General features: G+C 30.6%; 2 protein-coding genes and 1 pseudogene across 2 annotated transcripts; 2 read left to right on the forward strand and 1 right to left on the reverse strand.

Annotated features, from left to right (window-relative positions):
• The first annotated feature begins 2,805 nt into the window (after window positions 1-2,805).
• LOC123210947 lies at window positions 2,806-3,496 on the forward strand. The gene is made up of 2 exons (XM_044629447.1): window positions 2,806-3,007; window positions 3,177-3,496. Exons 1-2 carry the CDS (start codon window positions 2,821-2,823, stop codon window positions 3,350-3,352), a joined length of 363 nt encoding a protein of 120 aa, XP_044485382.1. The 5' UTR covers window positions 2,806-2,820; the 3' UTR covers window positions 3,353-3,496.
• Window positions 3,497-4,682: 1,186 nt separating this feature from the next.
• On the forward strand, window positions 4,683-9,373 carry LOC123210937 (annotated as a pseudogene).
• A 2,887-nt stretch (window positions 9,374-12,260) lies between these two features.
• LOC123213941 (CBS domain-containing protein CBSX5-like) lies at window positions 12,261-14,274 on the reverse strand. Its single transcript, XM_044633581.1, has 2 exons — window positions 13,749-14,274; window positions 12,261-13,371 (listed from the first exon to the last, which is right to left on the reverse strand). Exons 1-2 carry the CDS (start codon window positions 14,087-14,089, stop codon window positions 12,522-12,524), a joined length of 1,191 nt encoding a protein of 396 aa, XP_044489516.1. The 5' UTR covers window positions 14,090-14,274; the 3' UTR covers window positions 12,261-12,521.
• Between the last annotated feature and the right edge of the window lie 9,079 nt (window positions 14,275-23,353).

Consider the following 23,353-nt stretch of genomic DNA (forward strand, 5'->3'; position numbering starts at 1 on the left):
TGGTCAATTCCAATCTCTAGCTGGTATGCATTTTCTGTTTTTATATTTGTGGAAACAGCTGCACATACGTCTTACAGCCTGAATGAACGTTGCAAATCTTACTATAGGGCTTGGGACCAATCTTTTCAGAAGCCTGTGGATGAAAGAAATGGAAAGCTTCATAGCTTATTATTTGACACAAACAATAAAATTATATATATTTATTTTAAATATATAAATATATATATTTATATATATTATCATATAATTGAGTGATTTTAAATTAAAAATAAAATAATATTCGATCATATGATGATATATATAAATGTATATATAATTATATATTTCAAGTGATGATAATGTATATTAGTTATGATCTTCTACTGGTGTCAAAGATTAGCCTTAGAGATGATAATGGGACATGTAAGGTTGAATACCTTAATTTTTTGTTTCTATAAGAAAACCTTTCTCTGTTCTCGTCTCATCCTCAATACAAAGATGACGGAAATCTTTATCCTCTTTTTGTAGGAAAATTTTCTCTCATCTTCCTACGGAGAAAATTCTCTACACTTTTTTCTTTCGTTAGAAAAATAATAAAATAATTATGAGGTATCGACACATGTTTGCAAGAATTTAAAGAATATATAGAAAATAAAATGAACCGAAAAAAATACAAGTTAAAAATATATTTATTTCTCTTTTTTTTTTAATCAAATAATCTTCTCTTTGCTCAGGGGAGGGGTGGATTGAAAATTTGATTTTTCGGACTGAATTGTTATCTTTAATTGATCCTTTGTGAACTCTTCTCAATTTCTCTAGTAGCTTGAATGCAGTTGGAATGAAATCAATTCATATCTCCAATATGTTTCATTTCACTCAGCTGAATGGATGACCCTTAAGCATTAATGCACGTTTGCTTTTCCCAGCGAACAGGGCAGCTAGCCCATCTCAACTTGTTCATTTTTATGAAGGCTTGATGGATTACAACTGTAATTAAATGCCAGACTGCTACTGCTGTTTTTAGATAATTGTCGTTTCTGAGAGGTAGCGTGTGTGATTTGGTTTGTAGAGTAGACAAAACCCAGAAAAGGGTTAGTTTTAAATACGTCAGAACTCAAAGGTGCTTTCTGGAGACTCTTTGATGCATGCGTGATGTGTTAGTAGTCGTAGAATATTCGACAAGCAGAGATTCTCCATGTGGGGAGATCTTCAGAAACATTAGTACAAAACACAATCAGAGAGATTCAGTTCCCAAATTTCCCAAGAAAAGAAAATTGTCTTTCATCAAGGTAAAATACTGCCTTAACAATGTGTGAAGACCTCAACAAGCTCTCGAAGTTACACTTGGGTAAAGACCATGAGCAGCTTTCTTACATGGTTCTTTGATAGGGACTTGGGACAGGGGAAGAGGAAGGAAACAAACACGTGATCTCCCCCACAACTAAGCCAGCCCATATGAGGTTGTTTGCTACGTCTTAGTTAGAAAAGTCATTATGCTCTCACGTGGTATACTCTGATCCACCATAGAAATAAATAAGAAAATATATGCCCCATACATACCATTTGGAAAAACAAATAGGATGCTTATTCATCATATTATCTGCTTTCGAAGATGAATCAAACTCTGAATTTTCCTCTTCTACTATAGACAATTGCATCATATACAATGTCAGATTCTTACACAGACAAACAAACAAGTCAATGCCGCAATAATAAAATACTCTCAAAGTTGAACAATTTATCGTCTTGCAAATATCTTTCGATGGATCGGTGGAAAAAAAGCTTATAAAATATCAAAATGCTCAAAAACGTCCAAGATATGAGAAACTCAAGCTTGTCACCCTCCATTTTATAAGCCAAAATTGTAGTGAAACTAGAACCTTATTGTTATCGTTCAACATGATCCCCAAACATGTGTCAGTCATCCCATGATGCAAACAAGGCATATCTAGTTAGGTTTCATGAAGAAATAGAGACACAACCAATGTGCAATGAAAGCATATAAAACAATGATTCTACTAGCTAATGAGTCGTTATTATAAAGATCTCGTAATTTTGACATAGTGTCTATCTAAGTAGACAACATAATAAGTTCTCAAAATCCTCTTTGCACTCCAAAATTTGAAAGGCAATTGTTTTGTGATAGTTTCCTACCTACAAAACATCTTCTCAAGAAGCAACCACTTTCAGAAATGACAACTCATGTTTCGACTAACAAGTAAACACCCCTTGGCCAGAAAATGTAATCCATCAATTAGTATCTCTTGTATGTTATTTGTCCGTGATAGAAAGTAATAACTAATAACTACCAACTACTTTTTTTATTGACTCTAACTGTGATTATATCTTTAATGTATTTAATCTCAGAGTTTGAATTTCAAATTTTAAACGATAAAATTATAACATTTTTCATAAATCCTATTTATATAAAAGAGGAAAAATAAAGAACAACACAAGAAACACATAAATGAATATTAAATATCTCATCTAAACTTAGAATTAGTCTTATTTCATTTCAAGTGAAGTGACAAGACTATCAAACCTAGAAATTTCTCCTAATGTTTTTCTTCAAAATCAACTCCTTCTCGGAACACACTTTTACAATCTTCACACTTACTTCATCGGATATTCTCTCAAAACTTTAATATTGTAATTATGAATGTAGACTTATGGATAATAAGCCTAATCACATTAAAAAATTACTTTATATCTAAGTTTTTCTTTGTGTTTATTTCATAACACCATAATAAATATTATGATCTACTATCAAATTCTCAATACCGAAGGTTTTAGGTCTATTCTTGCCTCTACCATTCTCTATGCTAATGTGCTGTTATATTAATGTTTATCTGTGTAGAAGCTGGCCCTGTGGTTCATGAAGAGAGAGGACCATCAGAGGAAAACCTATTTGCAGGCAAACGAATGGTAGATTCAAACCAAACTCCTAGAAAGCAATTGGATCCAGTTGCTCGCCTGCAAAAGATTCTTAAGTTCAGAATGTTTGTCGATGATGATGATGATGCTCAAGGTACAAATTATTGAAGTTAAAGAAGGGAAAACCTCAAAACCTTCTCAATGATATTTGACATGCATTCTTTTTGGGAAATAGAAAGTAGTCAACCAGATTCAAGCATATTCATGCTCTGAAGTTGCATATTAATTTTGACAATTAATATGATGTATCCCATACTAACCAGGTGGTGAGCTGGCAAGTAAGTTTGCTGATGTGGGAGAACATGTGGCTATGGGAGAACAACAATTGCCACCAGAAGAAGTAACTAATGAGGTGGCCGTTTCAGAAGATCAAAACGTTGTTTTGGGTTCTAATAGACCAAAGCGCGTAATTAGAAGACCAGTCAAGTATGTAAATTAGAGAAGTTTTGAGTCATGGGTTGTGTGATTGTGTGAATTGGATTTAATCTATTTTGCGTAACTGAATTGGTTGCCAACCATTTGTAACGGATTTCAATTTAATAAAAGGATGTGGATGGTGGGGGGAAGCCTCGTATAGAATCAAGTTCATTATCTCCTCTTGACCTTCTTTTCTCTTTTCACATGTTTCTTTCTATTTATTATTCCCTTTCTTCTTCCTGCGAGTTCTGTCGCTTTGTTGGGTATCAGTTTTGCTGGGGCACGACACTAAATTCAATGTGTTGCAATCACTCACTCTCTGCAGTATATAGCGTCCGTTCTGCATAATTATTGGATTATTTTTCATCTAAAATGGAGAGATAATGAAGGGCCAAATTCCCATTACTATAACTCATTTCACTGCCTTGCAATCTCCATGTTATAGTAAAGTTTATGAATATTACGTGAAATAATAGGTTAAAATGGAAAATAAAATGAAGATTGAGAATTGCCTGAGAGCGCGATTTTATAAATTAAGAGAACCGGAGGTTCAAGCAGTTTTGAGCTGAAGATGGGTGATTTTGCGATTTTTCAAACCTTTCAGGCCACACAACGCATGACCGCACAGTGGGGTGCTAAATGTGAGATTTCAGCACGCGTGGGAGTTTGTAACACCGACACGCGAGGCCGGATGTTGAGTTTTTTTTGTAATTTTTCACCACACATGGTGGTGGGATTTTATGATAGTTTTCTATTTTAAGGGGTAGATTATTATTATTTTTTCATTTTAAAGTTTTTTAAACGTAATTTTTTAAAATTTTAATCCTATTTTTTAAATAAAACATATATTATGATAATTGATCCATTTTTATTTATTTATTTTATATAAAATGGTTTTATGGCATATTCAGTTTGAAATATATCAATTTACACAAACAACTAAAAATAATACAAAATTTGACAAATCTCTATTTACCCCAATAGAGATAAGCATCAAATTAACCCCCGTGTGGCTAAATATCAAATAACACTGTACAGTATAATGTCTGTTTAATTCATATATGGCCAAATATATAATAAGCTCACATTATAAAATATAATTTCATCTCATATATAGTCAATTGTCTAATAACACCTCCGCATTAACAAATATTATTGTGATTTTTTTTTTTTTTTACGTATGATCAATTTCGTGATTAATGTAATTAATTTCTCATTTTTAATTTTTTTATTTTAGAAGTATTAACCAAAAATGCGAAAATGTAATTTATTTTATTATAAAATTTGGATGTGTATTAATAATTAGTTAACAATAAAAATAAAAATAAAACGACGCCGAGTCGAATAAACGAATCTCGTCAAGAGAACATTCCTAGTTTCCTCGCAGGAACTCACCAAATCCCACACAGGTTCCTTCTTATTTGCCAATTCAAACGACGGCTGATATCTCTAAACCCTAACTTTGTCAAATTGATTTCCCGCTTTTTTTAATCTTCATTTCCGATTTTTGGGTGAAAGCAAGGAAAAAAAAAAAAAGCCGAGATCGGTACCGAAAAGTTGACAATTATTGCCTTTTATTGGTAAAGTTCAACATTTTTTTTTTAATATAATTGCCGTAAGAGCTGTCTTAATATGTGATTGACTGAGTTATTTGTGCTTAATTTGCAGGGGAGTTTGGAATTGCGATTGATCTCCTCTAATGATTTGTTTTTGCAGATCAGTGTGCCAATTGAGCTCGATACCACATAATTTTCTGCCCTCGAATGTGTTCTTTATATGTTGTTTATATTGTCTTAGATTTCGTCCTAAAATTTGATCTTTTGACTTCTAGTTGTTGTCTGTATCTATACTAAGTTGGCCTCAGAGTATTTATTTTGGGTTGTGTTGTTAGTGTTTGAAAGTTTGAAATTTAAAGCCCCTTTAAGCAGATTAGCTGTCAAGTTTGGAGATTTAAGGGTAAAAATATTAAGGTTTTTGGTGTGGAGTTGATTTGAAGTTTGTGACAAATGGCTGGTCGGAGTAGGTCTGCTTCAATTGAGGAATTGCCCTTTGATTCGATTTTTGAGATTTTGATAACGGGTCGGCTTAGTGCGGTTGATCTAGTATGTCTAGAGTTGAGTTCTAAACTTTTTGGAAGGAGTCATGGATTGTACCCCCATAAATTCCGGTCATTGGTGGATTTTGCAGCATTTCATCTTTGTGCATCGCATAGCATATATGTGGGGATGAGTTTGAAAGAGCTGTTTGATCGGTGTAAGCAGAATTGGAAGCTTGTGTTGAGGTTCTTGCAGTCTGTGGAGCAGTCTTCTGACATGGTCCAAACCTCTGTAGGCAATGTACTATTTCTTTCATGTCTTCTTCTGCTTTTCTGATTTATGAATTAATGAATTATAACATCATCTAGAAAATGAGGATTTAAATGCAAAGTTTTATATCCTCCTAAATTTAGGATGGAAGCTATAATTATGCAAACTCAAGTGATCAAGAGGAATATGCCATTTATGGTCTTACATATTAGTTCCTATTTTGTGTCGAGAATTTGCTATTATGTCATCATCTCACCCTTAATATCTTGCATCCTGCCTTCTGTGGTATTCATGATCAGGAACATTGTAATCTTATTCATTTTCAGAATAAAGTAAAGAATATCATTTGAAAAAATGAACGATTGTGAATAATTGACATGATATTTTATCATTCCATATAGATGATTGTTCTGGAACTAGAAAGCAGAAGTTGCAAAAATAATACTATGTCATCTGCTAAGAAAGTGTTTTTGTGCTATTCAGTTGAAATTATATCTCTTAGGTTTTCAAGATAAGAGGGCCTTTTCTTATTTTTTCTAATCTTATGATCCACGTCATCAGATGTTTAATTTTCTTGTGCTTCACCCCAAACAAAATAATAAAGGAAAATTATTTGAAGTTTTTCCACTGTTAATGGATGGTTGCAGAAAGTTATATTAAATTGTTACTTTTTATCAGCAGATGCAGATTACAACTGGAAGGCTTCACACATTGCTGATCAGAAATTCATCGGTTTACTCTTGTGGTTCCAGTTCACGTGGTGTTCTTGGTCATGGTCCTGAAACAACAAAGTGTGAAGCATTGACACGGATTAATTTTCCATATGCAGTACATGTGACCCAAGTCTCAGCTACCCAAAATCATTCAGCTTTTGTTCTACAGTCTGGAGAGGTTTGTAACTCATTTTTTAGCCATTGTGTTATTATTTTAAAAGCAACAATTAAGTTAATTTGTTGCTGTTCTTCTTATGAAGTGATTCTTTTTTTTGTTTTTTGCTAGTATTGCCTTTTCTGCTTAATTTGCTATCGTTTGACAAAGTTTCAGTCCTATAGTACCTTACTCTCTTGTATCCTCCTTCCCAATTTTGACACAGGTTTTTACATGTGGGGATAATTCATCATATTGCTGTGGTCATGCAGATACACTCGAGCCCATATTTAGCCCTAGGCTTGTCGAAGCACTAGAGGGAGTTCCTTGCAAGCAGGTAGAGTTCATGTCAGTTCTGTTGTATTGTAGATGGTATTCATTATATTGTATTATGGTTTGAACATTGTAGATGATATACATGTTGGTTCTATTCTTTTGGACTTGCAGATGTGTTTGTATGTCTCCTTGATTTTATCTGTGAGCTAAGAATAGAAAATGAAATTGGAAGGAATGTTTTACTTATATATAGTATAATGACTATATTTTGTCCTTGTTTAATGACCATGGTTTTTCATTATTTGTAATTAGCACTGTATTTTCTTAGCTCGGTCATAGTGGTTGTCTGCCTGTAGGCTTCAAAGGCCACTTATTTTCATGATACATTGAATCTCATTTAATGTGTTAAGGCTTGTTTGATTTATTCTGTCTTACACCTTTTTTTTTCCCCCAGACTGAAGACAATGATTAGAAGTGAGACTATAATTTTAATTGTGATTTTATGGTGGATTTTAGGGTTTTCTTTTAGTTGGGGGGAATACATGCAATCTTCCCCCCATCCCTATAGTGCAGAATTTACTTTCTCTATTAGATTTTTTAGGGGACATGATATTGCCTAACTTGGATTTTTACCACACAATGATTTCACCACTCTATACTAAAAGCTGGAGTTGTTTCAGGTTGCTGCAGGGCTTAATTTCACTGTGTTCCTAACAAGACAAGGTCATGTCTACACATGTGGGTCTAACACACATGGCCAGCTTGGTCATGGTGACATTGTCGAAAGGGCAACACCAACAAGCATTGCATTACTTGAGGAAGTTGGCTCTGTAGTTCAGATCAATGCTGGTCCAAGTTATGTCCTGGCTGTATCTAGAAATGGGGATGTTTACTCTTTTGGTTCTGGTTCTAATTTTTGCCTTGGACATGGAGAGCAGCATAATGAGTTCCGACCACGTGTGATCCAGAAATTTAGAAGCAAGGGCATTCATGTGGTCCGTGTCTCTGCTGGTGACGAGCATGCAGTGGCACTTGATTCCAGTGGATTTGTTGGTCCCTTCCCTGAGAAATTTTCTTTTCTTTACTTTGCTTGGATTTTGTGAATTTCTGACTTTAGTTTATGGTGGTTGCAGGTATATACCTGGGGCAAAGGTTACTATGGTGCTCTAGGCCATGGTGATGAGATTGATAAGACAATTCCAGAACTCTTGAGCAGCCTTAAGAATCACCTAGCCATCCAGGTTAGATTCATTCATACCTGGCTGCTTTACTGCATGTTGCTTATTAACACAAATGCAATATTCTAGTGGTTGGGTTAGCACACGGTTGGTTTTGTAGGATCTAGGACAAGAATCAAAATTGTGCTTTCATTCCTTCAGTTTCAGTGTCGAATACATCAGGAGGGGCCTTTTCCTCCCAACATAAGGTTCCCGCAAAATGTGGGCGACTCAGTCTCCACCAGTGGGTTAGATATATTCTCTTTCATCTGTTTACCGTTGTTCCACCTTTTGAGTTTCCATTATCTTATCAGGTAGACCAAGGTCTGCTGCATTTAACTGACCAAAGTTCTAATTCCTTTTTATTGGTTCCGTATTCATATAAACATCACAATTGAAGTCCTTTACCAATTTCTTGTTTGTATTATAAAATTTAACTGCTGGATAAGAAAAAGCATAGTTACGAATAATTTGTTTGACTATTGAACTTATAATTGGATCGTGTAAATTTAGTATTGAATTCACCTTTTGCTGATTCTTATTATGATTATAAAATTAGTCAGCTGGGTCAGAAAAAGCACTGTTATCCAAAAAAATTTCAGTGTTGAACCTCAAAGGTATATTTAGTGGTAGCACTATTTCTAATTATTGGCTTGTAAACTGAAAAAATGTCCATATAGGAATTAGATGACTTCCTTCAGTGCAACTCTATTCTACTCTTTAGTACCACTTTATTGAGTTCAGAGTGCTCTTTAATGACATTGTTTTATTTCATCTTGTAGGTCTGTGCAAGTAAGAGGAAAACGTTGGTTCTGGTTGAAAATGGCTCTGTTTATGGCTTTGGGTGGAGCGGATTTGGTAGCCTCGGGCATACATATGATAAAGTGATGAAGCCACGAATCCTTGATAGTTTAAGAGGTCACCATGTTTCTCAAATCAGCACTGGGCTGTACCACACCGTTGCAGTCACTCAACAAGGGGGAATAATTGGTATCGGAGATAATTCTCGAGCACAACTTGGACAAGTGAAGAGGATGGCTGCAGCCAACTGAAATTTTAATTCAGGAAATGGAAGACAAGGCAGATCTTGCTTCAGAAAGCGTGTGACCTGCACGGAATTTTCCCATCCTTTTTCTGTAGAGATTTATGGTATCATTTATTTATGAACAGTGAACAACTTTTTTCCTTGAGAATTCTTATAGAATTTTCATAAAACTATAACTATGAATGCAGGGTAAATCAGTGTTGTATTAAAACAAATTGTAGCAAGTAGTAGCTATAGTTTTAGTTGTTTTGTTGTGAAAAGGCCAAAAAATAATTCTTTGTAATTTAGTTCAAAAGTTTGAATTGATTTTTATATTTGCTTTTGTTGTTTCATTTCAGTTGGTCAATTCCAATCTCTAGCTGATATGCATTTTCTGTTTTTGTATTTGTGGAAACAGCTGTAAGTACGTCTTACAGCCTGAAATGCAAATCTTGCTAAAGGGCTTGGGACCAATCTTTTCAGTAGCCTGTAGAGGAAAGAAATGGAAAGCTTCATAGCTTATTATTTGAGGCAATCAATAAAATTATGTATGTTTATTTTAAGTGGATAAATATATATACATATATTTATATATATTATCATATAATTAGGTCATTTTAAATTAAAAATAAAGTAATATCTAATCATATAATGATATATATAAATGTGTATATAATTGAGTATTTCAAATGATGATAATATGTATTAGTTATGATCTTCTACCGGTGTCAAGGATTGACCTTAGAGATGATAATGGGATATTTAAGGTTGAATATCTTAATTTTTTGTTCCTATAGAGGAAACTTTTCTCTGTTTCTATCCTATTCTTGATGCAAAGATGATGAAAATTTTTATCCCTTTTTTGTGAAAAAAATCTCTCATCTTCCTATGGAGAAAATTCTTCATACTTTTTCTTCTTGTTAGAAAAATAATAAAATAATTATTAGGTATCGGGACATGTTTGTAAGAATTTAAAAAATAGATAGAGAATAAAATGAACTGGAAAAGAGACAAATCAAAAATATATTTATTCCTCTCTTGTTTTTATTGAAAAATCTACTCTTTGTTCGGGGGAGAGGTGGATTGAAAAATTGATTTTACATATTGAATTGTTATCTTTAATTTGGGAACTCTTCTCAATTTCTTTAACAGCTTGAATGCAGTTGGAATGAAATCAATTCATGTCTCCAATATGTTTCATTTCACTCAGCTGAATGGATAACCCTTAAGCATTAATGCACGTTTGCTTTTCCCAGCGAACAGGGCAGCTTGCCCATCTCAACTTCTTCATTTTTATGAAGGCTTGATGGATTACAACTGTAATTAAATGCTAGACTGCTACTGCTGTTTTTAGAAAATTGTCGTTTCTGAGAGGTAGCGTGAGTGATTTGGTTTGTAGAGTAGACAAAACCCAGAAAAGGGACAGTTCTAAATACGTCAGAACTCAGAGGTGCTTTCTGGAGACTCTTTGATGCATGCGTGATGTGTTAGTAGTCGTAGAATATTCGACAAGCAGAGATTCTCCATGTGGGGAGATCTTCAGAAACATTAGTACAAAACACAATCAGAGAGATTCAGTTCCCAAATTTCCCAAGAAAAGAAAATTGTCTTTCATCAAGGTAAAATACTGCCTTAACAATGTGTGAAGACCTCAACAAGCTCTCGAAGTTACACTTGGGTAAAGACCATGAGCAGCTTTCTTACATGGTTCTTTGATAGGGACTTGGGACAGGGGAAGAGGAAGGAAACAAACACGTGATCTCCCCCACAACTAAGCCAGCCCATATGAGGTTGTTTGCTACGTCTTAGTTAGAAAAGTCATTATGCTCTCACGTGGTATACTCTGATCCACCATAGAAATAAATAAGAAAATATATGCCCCATACATACCATTTGGAAAAACCAATAGGATGCTTGTTCATCATATTATCTGCTTTCGAAGATGAATCAAACTCTGAATTTTCCTCTTCTACTATAGACAATTGCACCATATACAATATCAGATTCTTACACAGACAAACAAATAAGTCAATGCCGCAATAATAAAGTACTCTCAAAATTGAACAATTTATCGTCTTGCAAATATCTTTCGATGGATCGGTGGAAAAAAAGCTTATAAAATATCAAAATGCTCAAAAACGTCCAAGATATGAGAAACTCAAGCTAGTCACCCTCCATTTTATAAGCCAAAATTGTAGTGAAACTAGAACCTTATTGTTATCGTTCAACATGATCCCCAAACATGTGTCAGTCATCCCATGATGCAAACAAGGCATATCTAGTTAGGTTTCATGAAAAAATAGAGACACAACCAGTGTGCAATGAAAGCATATAAAACAATGATTCTACTAGCTAATGAGTCGTTATTATAAAGATCTCGTAATTTTGACATAGTATCTATCTAAGTAGACAACATAATAAGTTCTCAAAATCCTCTTTGCGCTCCAAAATTTGAAAGGCAATTGTTTTGTGATAGTTTCCTACCTACAAAACATCTTCTCAAGAAGCAACCATTTTCAGAAGTGACAACTCATGCTTCGACTAACAAGTAAACACCTCTTGGCCAGAAAATGTAATCCATCAATTAGTATCTCTTGTATGTTATTTGTCCGTGATAGAAAGTAATAACTAATAACTACTAACTACTTTCTTTATTGACTCTAACTGTGATTATATCTTTAATGTATTTAATCTCAGAGTTTGAATTTTAAATTTTAAACGATAAAATTATAACATTTTTCATAAATCCTATTTATATAAAAGAGGGAAAATAAAGAACAACACAAGAAACACATAAAAGAATATTGAATATCTCATCTAAACTTAGAATTAGTCTTATTTCATTTTAAGTGAAGTGACAAGACTATCAAACCTAGAAATTTCTCCTAAGGTTTTTCTTCAAAATCAATTCCTTCTCGGAACACACTTTTACAATCTTCACACTTACTTCATCGGATATTCTCTCAAAACTTTAATATTATAATCATGAATGTAAACTTATGGATAATAAGCCTAGTCACATTAAAAAATTACTTTTTATCTAAGTTTTTCTTTGTATTTATTTCATAACACCGTAATAAATATTATGATCTACTATCAAATTCTCAATACCGAGGGTTTTAGGTCTATTCTTGCCTCTACCATTCTCTATGTTATATAAAGTTCTCAATTTCATTATTTGTAACGACAAATCCCATAAATAAACTATTAAACCTATAATCTCGAAACGGAGACCAAAGATTAACAAAAGGAAACATAATTTATGTCTTTTCCTCTACATGCTATTCTAGAAGAAACAAGTTAACAGGATTAGGATCATTACATATTAAAGATACAAGTTCCAAAACCATACAAACCAAAAGACAAATACCAAAAAGGAGCCATTTTCACACAGTTTTTACTAATTTTTTATTTCCTTGTCTATCTTCTTCATCACTCTCATGTCAGCTCCCGGGCCCTTGGAATGATAAGCTAAAAATTTACTAACGAGCTCCTCATCTTTCAGGCCATGCTCTCTAAACGCTCCCTGAAAACTTTCAACATATCAGAAAATGTCACAATGCCCACCAAGCTACAATTCTCCTCTATAACCCACACATAATTCACTCTATGAGCAATTGCCTGAATCATAACTGCTACTAGTGAACTCTTTGCACTGCAAACAATGGCTTCTGCTCGCCTTGCAATTCTTGCTGAATAGCTCATTGATCTGTTGAGCTTCCCTGGTCTTGCTGTTTTTGGAGGGCTTGCCCCAGATTCCTCATCTGATGAAGAACTTGTAGACATATATGACAGTAAAATGGAGTCAATGTTAATTTGTTCCAACATTCCTTCTAAGCCTTTATCTTTGAGCCTATTTTTCACCACCCTGACTAGATCCTCCGGGGGTCCTCCACAGTCAATGTATGCCATCAGGTCCCCAGAGGAGAGTGTTGTGATGGCGGCAGCCACCGTCTCGTCACAGCAACTGAGTGTCAATGGCGAGATCTCACCAATCAGAATGCCGTCAGTGTCAACCACTGCCACAGAGGTATGGTCCAGAAGGGAGCGAGAGATTGCCTCGAGGGCCAATGTTGCAGGGGAGTCATAGTCCACAGCAATGATTTCAGAACTTATAATGGCTAGAGTGTCAATGGATAATGCAGGAATTGGAGAGAAAAGGCCAATGGAGCTCAAGATGAATCGGATTATGTCTTCTTGAGTTAACCAACAAAATTCTCGGCCATTGTGGCCTGTTGAAGTGGCTGGTGAGAGCTTTTGGAGCTGTTTTCTTCTTGTGCTCAGTCTGTTCTTGATTGGTACTACCAGATTCTGTGCCCCTTCAAGCATGAGATCAATGGCTTCTAGTAAACTGCAATCAGAAAACCGAATTTCAGATTAATTGAATCATAATAAATACCAGAAACAACAAATTAAATATATTTCAGTTACCAACTTAAGATAAATTGAATTCTTTAAACACATTTAATAACAGGATGAAAATACAGAAGAAAAATTGTTGGATATTAACAAGATTTAGCAGATTTTGTCCTTTCTCCAGAATCAAAATGGGTTTTTTTTTTTTTTCATTTTTTACCAAGTTACCATTTCATCCTGCAACATCAAAACATAAAAACAGAAATCCATTTCTGCAAGAACATGAAAACTCTGAAACTGAAAGAAACTAGATTGAAAATGAACAGAACCCCAATAGTAAACACACAGAAAATAGTGATTTGATTCGATTACCTGCAAGATGGTTCCACGTGCATAACAAGTCCACGGACCTTAGGCAGAAGAACAGAGACAGGTGCCTTCAATACATCAGAAGGAGACAACAAATTTTCATCTTTGCAAAGATAACAAATCACATCCACCATACAGATTTTGCCGACGCATTGACACAGAAAGGCGTCACCACTTTCACGCACCTTGTCATGCTCACAATCCCAGACGCTGATGTAGTTATCCTCAGAGTTTTTCAGCACGGAAAGAGCCTCAGCAATGGAGGCAGACAGCGAAAGAGACCTCAGCGCCGGCTTGCCGAGACAGAGGTCAGATACCTCATATGCCAGAAGGGTCACTGCCATACAAAAACTGAGGAAAAAGTTGAGAGCTTTGGGGGGAAGAGCCAAAAGGGTCTCTTGTTTAAGAGATTATGAAGTGTTTTGTGAAAGTCTTGATCCTGAAATGGTGGTGGTGGTGGTGCGCTGGAGGTCTGAAGAATGAAGATGAAAATGAGAGTGTACATGGAAGGTTATTTATAAGAGATTTATACCATATATGGTCCAATTTAGTTTTGGATTTTTTTCCTTTTTATGGCCGATTTGCTTCCCAACCTAACTTTGATGAAAACACAATTTTCCACCAATAAATTTGAAAAGTTCATATATCCACCCATCATCAATTTTTGTTAATAAAAACGGTTGCTTTTTCATAAGCCTTTGAGATTGAAAAGTCTAAAACCATATTTTTAATATAGGACCCAAATGAATACTTTTCACCCCAACTTCAACCCTCACACCAACGTTTTAGAATAATCACATTTGAAAAACTAATATTAAGATTTGAGAATTCAAAACTATATAAATTGTATGTTAGAAACTCAAACTTTTCAATGTAAGATTCAAATTTTATGTCTTTCACTTAAACTCTTAACACACTTAATGAGAAAGTAAAAAGAATAAACAAGAATCGAAATGATTTTCATATTGTAACCCGTACATTACAAATGATGTCATCATAGAAATAAACCTTTCAAATCCAATAAACCTTTGTACCTCGTTGAAGATTACATGTGCTCTATAATGGGAATTAAGTATAAGAATGTTAAAAGAATTCGAACGACCAACTAATAACTCTATATTTTGTGCCAACAAACAATTAATTGAAAATAAGGATTTTCTAAAAAAATTAATAAATAAAAATAAAATTGTAATAATATTAAAATTATCTTGATAATATTTTAATATTTAAACAAAAAATAGTAATAAAATTATCTTTTATTTTATTTAAACATTATTAATAATTTTTTATTACTAAAAAATCAAATAAAGTATTGTCAATAATAAAATATAGATTATCTTGTAAACCTTCAGCCTAAAGGGAAGTGTGTAAATAATTTTTTCAAATTTAATGAGTGGGATATTGTCATTTTCATCAAAATTTGGGTGAAAAATTTTTATTTATAAAGATAATTGATGTATTAATTTATTGATTTAATTATTATTATTAGTATTATTATTATTTATTGTGGCACGATTGAAAAGTGCTTCTAAAAGCTATATAATTTTTTTTTTTTATGGTAAAGTTAACAAGTTAAGCTTTGTTGTAAAATGTAACTCCCAAAACACTATTTCCATTACAGAAAATTATTGCTTCATTTGGTAGATTTATTGTTAAATTTCTTTACAATAGAACATACAATTTTTTTAAAAATAAAAAATAAAACCAAAAATAATTTTTACTTAGAAATTACATGATACATAAATTAAAACTTTACCCAACATAAATTAAAATTCTACATTAGCCCAATTCAATTACACTCATTACATTAATTAGTGGATTAATTAGTGGTCCTTTTTTTGTTAAATTACATTTGCAAAACCCAAAACTTCACCTTAAAATTAGGGTAATTAAATAGTAAAAGTGATGAAGGTATTCCAAAAAAAAAAAAATTCATGATATGAACAAAATTATCCACTTGGACAAATGGGTCCTTTACTTTTCTCAATTAAATCAACTTATGCTACTCTATCGGGGTGAGGTTATATTGTGGCACTCGATATTGTTAATATATAAAAAAAGTTAGATATATATAGATATTTTATATTATTAAGAGATAATTGATAAATTAGCATGTAAACTTTTAAATTATCAAAATATATATTAGTTTATAAATCTCAAAAGAAAAATTGGGACGAATTATGTATTCATAGTTACAATATCTTTACAATAAATTATTTTATTTAACGAAAATATTATAAACGACATCAAAACCACTCTAATTATACTTTTGAACGAGATTGGAACATATCTCATAGAGAATATTGAATTTGAGTCTCTTAATAAATTAATATAACACTTTTAAAGGAATTTAATATCGATAAAACACGGAAAAAATATTAGATATATAAATACTTTATATTACTTTTTAAATAAGAGTAATTCTTAAATTATCAAAACATATTTTAATTTTTAAAATTTAAAAATAAAATTTTGATAAAATATATGTTTAAAATAATATTATTTTAATAATAAATCAATCTAAGTGGAGAAAGAGTATTGCATCCATACTGAGAAATCTTGGCCATAAAATTTTAATATTTCTTTTTTTTTTGTGAAGTCATGTGAAAAAGTAATAAACGATGGAACAACTCAGATAATTAAGGCCACTAATGAAAATTAATTACCTTAAAAGTGGATCCCAAATTTAGATTCTTTGATTGATTAACACGAATTTAAAATACCATCACCATCGAGCCATAGGCTTTATTAATAAATTCAAACTTCTTGAATTTTGGGCCTGATTTATAATTATTTTATTTTAAAGGCGCCGCTAAACATTGACACATGTCAGTCTCTAATTCATTTAATTTATTTATTTGTATTTTTTTTCTTATAATTATTAATATTCTAATCTAAGCTTTAGCACTCAAAGCAGCTTTCTTTTGGCTCAAACTCTTAGATGAATCACATGTTTTTCTATTTAATTCGTTGAGAAGCTTAGTTATGACTTTAAAGATTTAATCAAATTGGGATGAAGAAAATTTAGATATATAAATATTTTTTAATTTGATTCAATTTATATCATGTTTTGAAACGAGAGAGGTTTATAGTGAGATACATGGTTTCCGTCTATATGCATTTTATGATGGCATTCCTACGTATTTATAAGATCAAGTTATCTACTACAATTCAAAATTTAAATTCAAATGTTAAATTTTCTAGATTGTTTAAATTAATGATTATATCATAATTAAAATTAATAAAATAAAAAATTAATATTTTCTATCGTGTATAAATAAAGTTAAAACTTAAAAGATGACCGAACATACAAGTATTTCTTTTGCTTAAGGTCACCTTTGAAGAGAGGGAAAAATGCTTCTTTCTTTTATTTTCACAAGAATTTTTAAAAAAAGAAAAAAGACACATGTTGAGATTATCATAAGGTGAAATTAGAAAGAAAAAAAAGGAATTATTTTTACTTTTTAGAGGTATTTTTGTTGATAAATTAGAAAAATAAATATGTTTTTCAAAAAGTTAAATGGTATAATTTAATATAATTTTTTTGATTTTTTTATATGTAAAGATATTAAAACTCTTACAATTTTGAGTGTAATATTTGTGGTACGACTTGGCCTTGGATGCTTCAAAAGAGTCTTTTTTACTAAAATTTCATGACATAAAGTTGTCAATTTTAATTAAAATAACAAAAGAATATTTTGGAAAAAAAAAATATTGGCAATAATTATCTTTTTTTTTTTTTAGATGTAATAATTAAAAAAATTATAAAAAGGAGACATCTAAAAGATGGGGTCCTACCACGTGGAGGTTGGACGGATGATATTGTCCTTTCGATTCGAGGGCCAACGATCCCCAATACCAAAACCAAAATACTCTCAACTTGAAGTGTTCACTGCCAATCGTACGGTGGAGAGCATCTATTTTGTAAACACGTGAACAGGTACTAAGATATTTTAAAATTAATTATTTCAAGTACACGAATTTTCTGAAATTATATTTAAAAAATTTTGAAATTTTTGGTTGGTAAAATTTTGAAATTCATAATTAAATTTTATTGGTATGAATGAAAATAAAAAATAAAAATTGGATTCCTAATACTAACACGTGGACAGGGTATCGTTAGAGGAATATCACCGATCCCTAAAGCTAAAGAAATACTTTCCAAATTAATGGCCTCTTTTTAAATAATTTTGTTTTTTTAATTATATGTCATCATTCAATATGTTACGTATCAAAATCTTAGCCTTTACTTCATCATGTGTAAGGATTGAAGTAATTTCACATTACTGAGGGAAAATTATTTCAATCAAATTTTATATATACTTTCTAGACATAATTTTAATATATAAATAATTTATTATTGTATAATTAAATAATTTTAAATTAAAAATAAAATAATATTTAATCACATAATAATATCTTATTTATATATTTAAATTATATATAAAAATATATATACATAACATCTTTTAATTATTATTTGTCATTCACTAAATCCCTAAACTAAAAACACTCGCCCAAAATGGCCAAAACCCAATTGTATAAGAAATAATTTATCAGTAGAAAGTCATAAACATTATTTTAATCATGATTGAATTGTGTTTTGGATGAGAATTCGTAGTTTTAAAACTTCATGAGTGTAAATGTAGTTTTCCTAAACCTTGGATAGGAAATAGTGATTTACTTTATTATTAACGGTAAATTTTTTTAATCAAAATTTTCATGATTTAAATTCAATTTAAAAATAAAAAAAAATAGAAGGGCCCATTATAGGGTAACTTAATCTTGATTTAGATGGAAATGGATTGATTAGAACATTAATTACATTAACGTGTTGTTCATAATTATAACCATCACCGATAAAGAAATATTAATAATTTAGTATTTTAGTTCAACATCAATTTTCTCTTTGAGACTCAAATGGGCATTTTCTAAATCCCACTAGTTCACTTTTGATTAAGATTGGTCAATAATCTACGTGTTGTAACTAATTCAATTGGTACAAAGTCATGGAGAAATTAAATAGACATAGGATTAGGGTTGGATTCGAGCTGAGCTGAGCTCGAACTCAAGCTCGGTTCGGTTTACATAGAGCTAGCTCAAGTTCGAGTTCGACTAAGACCAACTCGTTTCGAGCTCGACTGAATTGAGCTCGAACTCGGCTCATTTTTTGTTATCAAAATGACATCATTTTAATACATATTAATCAAAACGATATTATTTTGTATCAAAAATTTTAATTAAAAAATCTGACGAGTAGCTCAAGCTCGAGCTCAGTTAAAGCCGGCTCATTTTGGGCTCGACCGAATTGAGCTCAAGCTGGCTCGACTCAAATTCAGCTCTACATAGGATGCTTTGATAATAAGCTCGAACTGGTTTAACTCGAATCCAACCCTACATAGGATGCTTTGGACATATTACCAAAGTTGTTCAAGGAAATTATGAAATGCTATTGTTGGATCCTCATCAACAATTTTGGTTCTATGTGCGGAGTCAAACATACATGCAAAATTAAAATTGTTGTAACAATCCCTAATTGGCTTCTGAAAATGATGTCAAATTTTTTTAAGTAATGCCCATTTTATACGCCACAAATACGACATCAAAATCTCTTTCAAATTGGAATGAAAGTTTTCATGAATTCTTTGTTTTGTATTTTTCACTTTTACGAAACCGATTAAATTTGATTGATTTGATTACGTTAGTTGGTTTATATTGAAGTGATTTTTTGTTATCAATTTATACACATATTTTAAATATTTATACAAATTATATTAAGGTAGTAGTGATTTACAATCGGCCAAAAGACTTATTTCCACCCAACGTTTGGTAAAATTATAAACTCATACTTGTTAATTTTTAAATACTTAAATATCAACTCTTTTATTAAAATTTATTGTTAGGGTTAAAATTAAAATATTATTTAATTAAAAAATTTATCATATTTCTCTTATAAATTTAAAAATTAATAGTTTTATTCTATCTAAAGTTTGAAAAATGAACATCTCCTCTATAAGGTTTTCATTTTGTCCGGTTTACTCTTTATGAAAACAGTTTAATTATTAACTAAGAGTGGGAAAATATTTATTGAATATGTTAAAATACTGATGAGGGGCTTCACTGTAGCCCTTGTTTCTAAATAATTTCATATTTTGTCCTTCACACATGGTAGACTAAATTATGTAAAGACTTTATGACATTAATTTAACTTGGGTGGGTCATAGTGTCACAATACCTTAGGGGCTCAAAGGGGAAAACGGTGGGTGATAAGCATGTTACATTTGTCCCATAAATTTCATTTATTATATGGTGGGGGATGAGTTTTAATATTATTGAAACAATTACACGGTACAAAATTATTAATTAATTAAAAATTAAATTAATGAATACTTAATTGATATACTATTGAATGAAAATGTATGTAACTTATCACATAAAATAAAAGCCTAACCAAGATTCTCATATTGATACGACTTCGTATAAAGACATCATGGCCACACTTTATCTATTTGTTCACAAAACTAAATTATATTTAATCAAATTTTAAAATTGAAACCCACCTCACCAATTTTTTTTTTTTTCAATCCAATGAAAGCATATTCTTTGGTGAGCAATATTTTGTATAAGAATAACAAAATTATGCGAATTTAAATTTAAATATTTTAAAAATATTTAAATAATATATTATTATTTAATTGATTGATTGAATGATTAATTAAAATTATATTTAATCAAATTTTAAAATTGAACCCACCTCACCAATTTTTTTTATTTTTTTTCAATCCAATGAAAGCATATTTTTTGGTGAGCAATATTTTATGTAAGAATAACAAAATTATGTGTATTTAAATTTAAATATTTTAAAAATATTTAAATAATATATTATTATATGATTAATTAATTGAATGATTAATTAAAATTCAAAATTGCACAACATTGTCAATGTAAAACTAATAGTTATATATGAATACAAATAAATTTAAATATTATATTTGTGTGATTTAAATATTTAGAGTACTTCTTATAAAAAATTATTCAGACTTATAATGACGTATTTATAAATTTATATCTTTAATATATATAATTTATACAAGAAATATTGTTAATTCTCGAACACAAAAAGATCAAATAAAAACAAAATTGTCGATGAATTATTGATTTGTGTATCAAAATTGTCGGCGAATTATTGAATGAAAATGTATGTAACTTATCACATAAAATAAAAAACTAACCAAGATTCTCATATTGATACAACTTCGTATAAAGACATCATGGCCACACTTGATCTATTTGTTCACAAAATTAAATTATATTTAATCAAATTTTAAAATTGAAACCCACCTTACCAATTTTTTTTTTTTCAATCCAATGAAAGCATATTCTTTGGTGAGCAATATTTTATGTAAGGCTAACAAAATTATAAGTATCTAAATTTAAATATTTAATAAAATATTTAAATAAAATATTATTATATTATTGATTAATTAAATGATTAATGAAAATTCAAAGTCGCATAGCATTGTCTATATAAAACTAGTAGTTACATATGAATGCAAATAAATTTAAGTATTATATTTGTGTGATTTAAATGTTTAGAGTACTTCTTATAAAAAATTATTGGGTCGACATATTTATAAATTTATATCTTTAATATATATAATTTATATAAGAAATATTGTTAATTCTCGGACACGAAAAATCAAATAAAAACAAAATTGTAGGTGAATTATTGATTTGGGTTATAAAATTAAATAAGAATATTTTTATAATAAAATAATAAAAACAATTTTAAAACATTTTGGGTAATTCTTAAGAAAATATGTCAAATATTTAAGGTAGAAATTGTGAAATAACCGCTTGATAATATAATTAGGCTAAGATTTTGACCACGTAACTATGCAGAAAAAAGTAAAATTAGATATATAAAAATATGTATAATTTTATGTATAGATAATAATATATTTTTATTTGTGTATAAATTTATATATATTATTTTATTATAATTTTATTTTTAATTTAAAATTATTTTAAATAAATTATTATAAAATAATATAATTAAAAATAGTAAGGAGTAAGATCAATTAGAAAAAAAAAAAAAAGCAGAAGATTTTAATGAAGTAAAAAACAAATAAACAAATTAAGAAGCAGCCAAAAATGGCACAGTTTCCCAAATCCAAACACATGATTCAGATTACGAACAAAGGTGTGAACATCAAAAGTCAAAAAAGATCGGAAGCAGCAATGAGACTGCGCCACATGATCCAGTGCAACTGCAGGGATTAAATTAGTGATGCATGAGCTGTCACTGATCGTACGTTTCACATGCAAAATGCGTACAAAAGACGATGACGATGAATGAAGCATTTGATGGGGGAAGCACTTAAGGTGAGAAGAGAAGTCGCTTATCGCACCACATGATTAAAGCTGCTTTTGGGCTTTGGATTTTGGCGTTTTCCGATTGAATTATTGAATTATTCGATTTGATTTATTGATTGAATTTATATATAAATATTTATTTATTTAAAATTTTGTTAAATTTAATAAATTTATTTGAAATATGATTAATATTTGATATTATTTAAAAAATATATAATAATTTGATAATAAATTAAATTGGTTGATTATTTGATTAAACTAACAAACTTTGAACCAATAAAATGACTGACTTGATTTTAACCATCGACACTTACAATTATAGAAACTTTGTACCAACAAACTTAGTTATGATTATGACCATTTGAGCACATTTTGATTACAATTTTTGTCATTAACTTGTATGTTATTGTGATTTTAACCATCAACATTTACATTTTTAAGTGCTATTTAATCGGATCCTGTAAGATCACGTTTTAGTTAGTATGAATTCGATTATTGAATCTCACTAGATTGTTGGTGATCACATTTATGAGTAATATGATATTTTTATAAAAGTTAAATAATTTTAAAATAATATAATTATTTACGTATTTACATTATGTGGGTCATTTTTTAGTAATAGAGTTAAATTTTGGATAAAAAATTGAATTTTAGAAATTTAAAAAGGGTTATAATTTATAATTTCCTAAAACCTAAGTGGAAAATTATAATTTACGACAAAATTCAGTTTGAATATTTTCAATGAAATTGATTATAAAGTAAAAAAAAACAAACCTAGAAACTTGTGGCCAGACCATGATGGGCCATTTTAAAAGGCCAGTGTTATGGGCCTTATGGCCTTTGATTGTCCAAAGGACATACTAGCCGAGGACCCAAAATAGGCCCACTGAATTTTAAATTTATATTAGGCCGAAGGGTTTATTTCTATCCAAAATTCATCGCATTCCCAAAATGTTATTCATTAACTATAAAAAATTTAAAAACTTACCTATAGACTATTAAAAAATTTAACATGATTAATTTAATTTAAAGGATAAAATCATTATTTCATTAGTATTACATTTTCCCTTTTAAATTTAAAAAACTAATTATTTCTTTCAGAATTAATCTTTAAAATATTATATTTTTCTCTTTAGAGTTTTTTTTTTTTTCTCCCTCTCTTTTTTGATGTCGTCATCGACCAACTTCACTCTCTCCCTCCCCTTTTCTAGCACCTCTCTAGATAAAGATCA

This window comes from Mangifera indica, chromosome 1 (genome assembly GCF_011075055.1).
Source record: "Mangifera indica cultivar Alphonso chromosome 1, CATAS_Mindica_2.1, whole genome shotgun sequence".
Taxonomy (NCBI): Eukaryota; Viridiplantae; Streptophyta; class Magnoliopsida; order Sapindales; family Anacardiaceae; genus Mangifera; species Mangifera indica.